General features: G+C 31.7%; 2 protein-coding genes across 3 annotated transcripts in view; one reads left to right on the plus strand and one right to left on the minus strand.

The window, feature by feature from the left end:
* Nucleotides 7637-9419, plus strand: LOC104777037 (nudix hydrolase 25). Of its 2 annotated transcripts, none has more exons than XM_010501224.1 (6): nucleotides 7637-7757; nucleotides 8183-8252; nucleotides 8354-8404; nucleotides 8641-8733; nucleotides 8824-8918; nucleotides 9003-9419. In XM_010501224.1, the coding sequence occupies exons 2-6, from the start codon at nucleotides 8187-8189 to the stop codon at nucleotides 9223-9225; spliced, it is 528 nt and encodes a 175-aa protein (XP_010499526.1). In that variant the 5' UTR covers nucleotides 7637-7757; nucleotides 8183-8186; the 3' UTR covers nucleotides 9226-9419. The 2 variants fall into 2 exon arrangements, with proteins under 2 accessions (XP_010499526.1, XP_019097307.1); XM_019241762.1 differs by lacking the exon at nucleotides 7637-7757 and adding an exon at nucleotides 7786-7805.
* The window catches only part of LOC104777038 (pyruvate dehydrogenase E1 component subunit beta-2, chloroplastic), a gene marked incomplete in the record, with an annotated part of 4871 nt that continues 4243 nt past the window's right edge, over nucleotides 9648-10275 (minus strand). The window contains 1 exon segment of the mRNA XM_019243732.1: nucleotides 9648-10263. Within this exon segment, the coding sequence (XP_019099277.1) occupies nucleotides 9853-10263 (411 nt within the window).

Raw genomic sequence — 10275 nt, forward strand, 5'->3', positions numbered from 1 at the left:
TTTTTCATACTGTGTAAAGTCCCGCTTTTACTGTTTAACTATGTGCCGAGTAAATTTCAATTAAACCACATGTTTGTCTTCGGATCGATGCTGGCATTTAGTCACCCAACCAACATTAAGTTCACAGTTAAACATAATATGGCTTGGAGATTATTTATGTTATAAACTTATCCCATCGAGTTTGTAATGTTTCCTTTTCAAATAACGTAGATGTAATTAAGAACATGATGATAGGATCATGATCCAATGAATGAAGAAGGCGATCCCACCTTTGCTTGGATTTGAGACATTGGAAATGTCTTTTCTTGCAAGATTCTTAGTCATGATGTTGTACGATAATGTTGAAGGAAAAAAAAAAATAACTCGACGGGTGGTCAATTAATTTTATTGTTGTGGTACCATACCATATAACCACTCAAGAAAGCTGTCTTCAAGTTTGTATACTAAATTGATTTACATAGTTACGAATGATCATCATGATATATTGATATAGATAACTCCTATATTTAACCTCCCAAAAGACGAGATAAGTCCTACAAACTTAAGATTAGGTGAAATAGATACTAAAATTTAGTTATGTACAAATTTTATAGTCACGTAGTATGAACAGTACTAAAATTTAGTATACCAACTTTGATTTGAAGCTCGTACTAATCTCAAAGTATCTATTACAATATATCTAGTTGGTTTTGCTGAACTGAATATATGAAGACAAATCGAAGATATCTAGCTACCAATTTTACATGCTAGTTACTGGAACAATTCTTTGTTAAATTTTATATCTAATTAGTTATGTACAATATATCTAATTAGTTATGTACAAATTTTATAGTCACGTAGTATGAACAGTGCTAAAAAAAGCCGCATTTACTCTGTACGCCAAAGATATCGGGAGATAAGTATAACACATGACGTCGAAGTGAAGACAGAGTCTGTTGTCTCGGACCAACATAGTCCATATTTAGTGGCAGATGTGTCTCTTTCTTTGACTCCTGTCTCGTTAACAATTTTATCGTAGTATATAATACTAGAATACTAAAAAGTCATAATAATGTTCTTTAACCCAAAAAAAAAAAGTCATAATGTTTTTAATTAGGGTCGTTGTGTTTGGATAAAAAAAGGTCACAACGGGAGTGTGTTTATATGTTGGTGGCGTCAGCTTCCTCCGTAATTTCATGGACTTGTGAAAATCACACACTCCCTCCTAAATTACAAATATTTTTGTTTTTTTTTACTTTTTGTATTACTCCCTCCTCAATATCATAATAAATGATGTTTTAGGATTTTAACATTAATATTTAAAAAAAATATTATTTCTATTTATAATAACATATTCTTATAATTATTAACCAATAGTAATCCATCAAACTTTTAAATTCTCATTTATTGATTTTTGAAATTTACAATTTTTAGCATTAATTGATTAAAATTTATATAAAATTAATCTTTATAATACAAGATAAAAGTATAGAAAATCATCTTTTATGATATAGAGAGAATAAAAGATAAATTTCGTAGGTTGACAAATAAAAAAGATAATAACAATAAACAAATTTAATTTCATAATGTTAACTTTGTAGTAGCATTTACGGTTACTTTGTCTTTTATTTATTTATTTATTTATTTATTTATAAAGATGACTAATATGTTATTTTAGTGACATTTCACGTAAATTTAGGGACGAGATGTATTAGAACCTTTTTTTTTGGTCGGAGATGTATTAGAATTTAAAAGTGATACTATACATGTAAAAAAATTCGCGAAAAAGCACTTATAGACAAATCAAATATTAAAATATTGTTCGATCAGTATAGTTAGAAGTTAAAACTGTAAAAATTAGTCGGCTATCATCATAATTCATAACTGAAAAATTCCGAGACCAATGGAAAATTAAGGTTAAAAGAGTTGATAGTTTTAAAACATAGCTATTATATTTGTCTTAATTTTTTTTTTTCGTCTTACGTGGAAAATGATGGAGCAAACACAATACATTGAGCAATGGAATGTCTCATGCATGCACTGCATATATACACAAGACTACATTCATCAATGAGCTCGTAAACAACAGTGAGATTGATCCTACATTATAATAAATATAAACACAACAGATTTAATACTTCGGCCTGTGGATGTAGCACGTGTCAGTGAACGTGGCAACAGCTTGTTCGACCTCAGGCTCCATAGGGTTCTTCTCTTTGTACCTGGACTAAAGAGGACTATAGGTCTATGTCTATGTAAACGACCCATATACTACTTTGCTTGACTCTTCGAGCTCCCATTGTGACTCTATAGCATTTAATTTAATAATTATAATACTTAATTAGTCGTTGAACGAAATCTTTGTCTCTATGTAAGTAGACGAGAGGACACGTGACACTGGAGAAATTTGCCACGAATCAAGAGGAGAAGCAGCAGATGAATCTAGACTTCCTGTGTCCTGGGAACTTGAGTTTCTCCTGAATCAACACGACACAAAAATGTATAAACTATTTACGGAGAGATAAAACGCACCAAACAAAAGCTAACAATGCAGTTATTAAATGTCTCAAACATCCAATGTAACACTGTGTTTCTCATTTCGGAATAATAACCATAAAATGTTCGCAATAAGGTTAGGAATTTGATCAACACCATATATAGTGCCATAATTAATTCTAGTATAAATTATTTACATACTATACTACAAATCCGGACCAGTATTGTTCTTTAGATCGAACTCCAAAAGTTAAAACATATCAATTCGATTCAGTAATTTAGGTGTTTTTTTGTTGTGTAATTTAGTAGTTTGCACACATGATAAATGATTATTCCACAGTTTTTAGTTTTGTTAAAGTATCCAACAAATTTCGTAGGTCGACAGACTTCTAGACATACGTTGTTGACAGAGAATACTCATTTGTTTGTAAAGCAATATGTCAGAAAATATAACAACAAAAAATTAAAAATAAAGATACGAAAGATTTTGCGGTTTGGCCCTTGCGAAAAGGTCGGGCTGTAGAGCTATTACTGTCTTCTATGAACGAAGAAGAGACACACATTGACACATATAATACATTTTTAATATGAGCTAGGGTTTCATATATATGTACCAGCGATACGTGTACATTTTAAGGTCATACATATCAACAATCTTACTATTATATAATTTTACAAATCGAATACAAACTCATATATGTGACGCATGGGATGTGTTCTCGTGGCAGGGAAACTAAATGCGAGGTCTCAAACTTTATATAGCAACGTAACTTCATCTTTCTATATATTTATCATAAAATTTTAGATTTTTCTTCCGTTTTGTTATTAGAATTTATATTACACATTATTTCGTAATACATTACATAATTTTGTCAACCATAAGTAAAAATAACAGTAGCAATTATAAGAATTACTAAATTATTATTTATTATGTAACAACAAAGGGAGTATAAAAAATGTATATATATATATATATATGTATATGGTGTTAAAGAAAAGTATGTCGACATGCATGTAAACTGAAATTGACCACAAACGTATGTTGATATACATCATGTATAATACATGTAAACCTGAATTGACCATCGATATATTATACTAATCTTTTGTGATCTTTTTCGTGTAGATAGATTATAGTCTTTAGTCAAACAGTCATTTGGCTAAAGATATCAGTTCAAACTTCAGAGATTACATGGTACACTAAAACTTCTAAATTAATATTTGATGAATTAATATTTATTAATAAAATTTTATTTTAAAATTATTCAGTATAAAAACTGATAAATGAAACAAAATAATAATTCTATAATCTATGTATAAATAAATATGTTTTTAATATTATATAAATTAATACTATATACAGTATATATACTATATACTGTATTTTTGTTAGATGATCCCTAGTTTTATTGTATAAATCAAATGTTAACTATAGTATTATCGGTTTTGTCAATAAAAAGAAAACTATAGCATTATCGGTAACTATGTCACTAAATCTAGTATTTTTCGAGTATATTAGGGGTTTTGAAAATATATGCAATCCTTCATTATTCCTTTCTCATTCGATTAAATTCAGGTATTTTCGATATGTTTGGTTAAAGATATTCAAACCGGATTTGTATCATCAGGTATTTTATTACTATCTAATTATCGGAACCAACCTGAACTCCAGACATTGCAAACGGAATACGATTCAAAATTCAAAAACACTCACTCGTGTAAGACTTAGCCAAACGCCTGACCTAGAACAAATGTTTTCTTTTGCAAAGCCAGTGACAAAGCTCAAAGTTTTTCCAAATTAAAAAGTCTTCCTAATTTGGATAAATCTATCTCACAAGTGAGACCTCCTTTTTACGTATACAAAACACGTATAAAACCAAAGTACTGCACATAAGAGACTTGGATACTTAACCTTTTTTAATTAGTCAATATTTTGTAGATCAGAAACTATATAAATAGTACATTACCGCACAATCTAGAGACGGACTAATTAATGTGGGAAATTAGTTTCCACGGCAGTTTGTATATCGAGGTAGTTTCAACTTTCAAGACGAGTGTTACACACCAATCCCATAAAGTGACTACTACAGTAATTAATTAGAAACCTCTCGCATATATATACTATGTCTGAATAATTTACCAAAATTCATGTCCCAAAAGTTATTTATTAGGTAGAATAGTTTAAGATTCATATCATTAAATGATAAAACTGAACAAGTTGAGTCACATATGACGGGCAAGAAGCAAAGTAACATTAACTTTGAAAGACTTAGGGAGGGAGGCATGTCCTTAATGCCAACATGTGATGTGTTTAATGGGCCTTTGGGGGCCCAATATCTTTAAAGCTGAATAAACATGTTCTCATCATGTCTCAAGATCATACCTCCAAACATTATCATTTCCAGTCGATGCTTCAACACTTTTTTGGTAGAGATGATAATTAAAAATTATATACCAACTTGCAGTGATTAAAATACCTTTAAATGGTGATGAATTTAAGATAATCATTTGTAATGGAATTAAATAAGTCAATCTTCAAATGATCAAACGAGAAAATAAAAATTTATAGCCTAATTTGTATGTAACATAAATCTTTTTGGCTCTTAACTCCAAAAGAAACTCTTTTCAGTGAAACAAAACAAAAACGAACCACTAACTTATATACAAAAAATGGATGGACCGTGATGAAATTTATAGTCTTGAATATCTTTTAATGGATATGTGCGAATTCACTGAAATGACTTGTGTTTGATAATCAGAATTGGAGTATGATAATAACTGACGTGTGCGGTATTTTATCCGAAATTTAATATATTGTTGTAGTGCGAACAGAAGAAATCAAGATTAAAGTATCAGATTTTCTTGTTAATGTTGAATTTTTGGCAAACCTAGTTTTAATTCTAGTTCGTATTTTACCTCAAGTGGTCGTATTATATATTCTTTATCCTTTTGGTCTCTCTCACAGTCTCACACCAATGATAGTTTTTTTTTTTTTTGGGGTTAAAAACACACACCAACGATAGTTAAAGCATCCACTTAAGATTGGATTCAACATGATTACCAGTTTACCACAAGTCCTTTTGGAGGAATAACGAATGGAAAGTTTGACACTAGAAGATGGTATTTATGAAAATTTGAAAATATGAAACATTCTTGAAAGAGTTCAAACTTTTTAGGAGTCTCATCAAAAGCTAGAGAAGCTGAAAGAGGGAAAGCAAAAGCTAAATTTGAAAGTGGAGAGTGTTCTAAAGGTAGGAAAGGGAAGCAAGTACAATTAAAAACAAAAAGAAACACTCGCCAACGCAGAAAGGATCCCAGAATAAGGTTTTATCCGATTGAGTATGAATCTCCATAAAAACCGAATAAAACTTCTAATCTTAGAGAAAGATCAGTCTCTGAGATATCACTTTTTGATTTAGGTTTTTTTGTTTGGCTTAGGTAAATAATTTTCACTTTTCAGATCAAGAAAGTAGATGTTTTTGATACACCTTTTGGTGTTATGGTCTGGTTAACAGATGATGAAAAAAGGTCACAGAAGAAATTCATGAAGACCTTTGACTGCAATCTTTTTGATGATAATGGGGGATAAGTAAGATACTTTCATATCTAAAGTTTATGATGTATACTTTAAGACCAAGTTCAATGATCTTCATTGAATATTTGGTCTTGTTGTGCATGATATGGAGTTGAGCTTATTCCCCATCATCCAATAGTTATAATATGACTGCTTTGTAATCTAAAATTGCTTTGTTTTCATGTTTATTGTAATAACTTTTGACTCACCAACATGATGGTTGTTGCTGTAGTTTGATATTCTATAAAACTTATTTTGGAATAATAATAAAAAACATTTTTGAAAATATTATTTTTTATTTTATTTTTACAATCAAATCCGATATATTAAATTATCGGTTTCGTTTATCNATTTTTTTTTTTTGTCAACCATTGGGCCACAACTGGCCGGCCCATTAGCCAAATTCCTACATTCGTAGGAGCCGGGACTCGATCCCGGGTGTGATGGTGCCTTCTACAAATGGACTTACCTCCTGCCACTGCACTAAGGTCACTTCACCGTTTATCTTCTTTTTTCAAACAATATTTTACAAATCGACTCTTAAAATTCAGTTGAAGTAATATTCACTTAAAAAAAATCAATAAACATATTTTTGACTGCTCGTGGAAAAAGTAGTAAGGTAACTTCAAGATACGTGTTCTTTTGTTTGATTACGATCAAATAAATCCGATAAAACAAAAGAAAAGAGATAAAGAGATGGTGGCAGCTTTCTTTATTCATTGATCCGTGATTGAGTGCAAAGACAAATTATAATAATAACTGTTTTTTGTCGTAAATAATAATGACAAAAAAATACAAAGTTAAAATAATGATTAAATTCACTATTAAGTCAACTCCAATGGCTTCCCCACCACCGCACGTTCGTCTCTCTGTCCACTCATTGACTCCATCCATCTCACCACCTTTTTCCTCTCTTATCGTACGCCTGTTTTTTCTTTCTTTTTACACATTTCGTGATGGTGTGCTAACTTACTTTACTTTCCACCTCATCTCATTAACGTGCGCCATCTTTTTTCATATCATTACCCTATAATTATTTTCCCAAATCATTCTTTCTTTTTGCCAACTTGCTAATGTAATTCTTTTTTTTTTGTGTGCTTGTCCTTATCACAAAGTGTCAATGACATCACACTTTTTTCCTCCCGTCAAATACAACTTTTCTAATAATTTTTTATAGCAAATACATATTTTCTAATTTAGAAATTAATATTTCTCTTCTTATCAAAAAAGTCAACTAAATTTTACATGAGAAGTTAACAAACTTAAACTGTATTTATTTTTTTGTCAACTAATTTGAAATTACAACCAGGGTCATATATAAAACAAAGAAAACTGTAAATTAAAACGTTTTATCATCAAAATTACACCAAAAACCAAAACTAATTTGACATTATGTTTATACACGTGGCAGCTGGATTTTGATGTTAAAATAAGTCGTCGGTGGGCCCGGCCCAATACAAACAGTTAGGATAAGATGCCAAATAGTCGGAGCTGATGATGAACGAAACGTCAGCGTTTTTAAGACCGAATCCAATTCTGTGTGTGTGTGTATATATATTAATGTAAAAAGATTATATACGTGTGGTTTTGTGTTTGAAAACACATACACACATGTTCTTCGTTGCTGCTTCGTTGGGTTAAAACACTTTTTTTGTTTCTCTTGCTTTTGCAAAAGTCAAAGCTACCAGAAAGAAAAAAAATAAACAAGGTTTGTTCCTTTGTTCGGTTTTTTTTTTCGTTCTTGTTTCTCAGATCTGTATGTTCTTGATTTGTTTCTATATATATATGAGTTTGTTTGCGTTTTGAATTACTGGAAATTTACCAACTCTGTTTATGTTTCTTGACTCTTTTCTCTCTTCACTTTAGTTTATGATTATTCTCTAGATTTGAAAACATTTTTTGATATTTTTGTCTCTATGTTTGATTAGTGACTAGATATTGAAACAGGCTTGTTTGTTTCTAGTATGTTTTCTTCGATCCAAGTTCAGCCAATAAAGATGATTTAGCAGAATTTGTCAAGATTTTGTGATCTGCTTATAAATAAACCAAAGAGTACTGTAGAAAACATAAACATCATGATGTAATAATTTTCCATGTTAGATGAAGTTATTAAGTGGTAAATTTTACTTTCAGCAAAATGGAGAATCTACCTCCTGGTTACCGTCCCAATGTTGGTGTTTGTCTAATCAACTCGGATAATCTGGTAAACATTTCATCATTTATTTAAGCTCCTCTGATTAATTACTTTTTTTTTTGTCACTTGTATTAGTAACTGAGTTGATTGACCATAATTATGATTCACAGATATTTGTAGCTTCGAGATTGAATGTTCCTGGAGCATGGCAGATGCCACAGGTGTGTGTTGCTCACTCTCTTTGAAATTTTTGTCCTTCGTCACTCTACAAAAACATTGTTGATGTTATACTTATGCTGCTTAGATTAAACGTAGATGATCAAGAATTTGATAAAGAATCTTGAAAATATGTTACTAGACCGACGAACTGAAACTGTTATCTCTGCTTTGTGGTTATGGTAAAACCTTGAGTATTCTGAGTTTTAAAAGGTCACTAAACCGAGTATATTAATTACAGGGAGGCATTGAAGATGGGGAGGATCCAATGTCAGCAGCCATGAGAGAGTTACAAGAAGAAACTGGGGTTGTTTCAGCTGAAATCGTCTCTGAGGTCACTTATTCAAACGCTTGATACAATGCTAGAACCAATATGAATCAGAGAATTTTTACAAATTTTTTTGTTCTTCAATGTCTTAAACAGGTCTCAAATTGGTTGACATATGATTTCCCACCTGCCGTAAAAGCAAAAGTTAACCGACTCTGGGGCGGTGAATGGCATGGTCAAGCTCAGAAATGGTTAGTCTTCGATACTGCCTAGTTTCTCCAAAGAAGAGAGAGAATATGGCTCATTGTTCTTAAAACTTAATGAATGCCACACAGGTTTTTAGTGAGACTGAGAAACGATGAGGACGAAAGAGAGATCAATCTAGCAAACAACGAAGCGGATTCAGAGTTTGCGGAGTGGAAATGGGCAAAACCGGAAGAAGTGGTAGAACAAGCAGTGGATTACAAAAGGCCAACCTACGAAGAAGTCATCAAGACTTTTGGTTCCTTCTTGAACGATACAGGAAGAGCTGCTAAATGTAAATCAGCCAAGTGGTAATATATATAAGAAACACAACATCAATGTTTGTCTTTTTATAATTTTTGTAAACGGTTGTTTTTATCTTTTTTTGGTGGGGTTCTTTTTAGTAGAACCCTTTTTGGAATGCAAAAGCTTTCTCTAGGGGTTTCTTTTACTTTTCATTCTTGTAAATTGGTTGGTTATTGGTACTAGAAGGTTTTGGTTTTATCTTTTTTTAACATGGGGTCATTGTAATAAAATCTTTGTTTGGATTCATAGAGAAATGAGTTGTGTATGTGTTTATATAAATTTNAATTTTGAAAAAAAAAAAAAAAAAAAAGTGTTTATATAAAGTGTAAAGAGAATTCTAATGTTTTTAAATTTTGTTGTAGTTACTAGTTAGCACCATGAATATAAAGCTCTTTGTTTGGAATCTAATTAGTGTAAAGAAAAATGCTAAAGGTTTAACAAAACAAAAGTGGGAAGTAAATTAACAACCAAAGGTCCAAAACATTCTGAGTTACAAAACAAATATTCCAATACACAACAAAGGAGATAAAACTTCAACAAAACCAATTCCACTTAAACAAATTCTTTAAAAAGCTAAACTAAAGAGAAAGACAGAGATGTAAATGATAAATAATGGTTCACCAGATTAGTATGAATTCACTGGCAAAGCTGCTCAACAGCGGTCACGATCTGAGCTGGTTGAACCACGGTCCACTCCTCTAATGTACCAGCGTAAGGTGTAGGAACGTCCTGAGAAGACAAACACATTACCGGAGCGTCTAAGTAGTCATGAAAGTTCTCGTTGATGGCAGCTGTAAGACTTGCCCCAATCCCGCCGGTTCTCATACACTCCTCCACGATCAAAACCCGGTGTGTTTTCTTTACTGAGTTTCCGATCGTGTGGAGGTCGAATGGTTTTAGCGACCTGATGTCGATAACCTCAGGGTCATACCCTTTGTTCACCAGAGTTTTTGCTGCCTGCATCACATGGTACCTCATCCGCGAGTAAGTGAGGATGGTGATGTGTTCCCCTGGTCTGACCATCTCAGCTTCTTCAAGGTTACAGATGTAGTCTTCGTC

This window comes from Camelina sativa, chromosome 3 (genome assembly GCF_000633955.1).
Source record: "Camelina sativa cultivar DH55 chromosome 3, Cs, whole genome shotgun sequence".
In the NCBI taxonomy this organism is placed as follows: domain Eukaryota; kingdom Viridiplantae; phylum Streptophyta; class Magnoliopsida; order Brassicales; family Brassicaceae; genus Camelina; species Camelina sativa.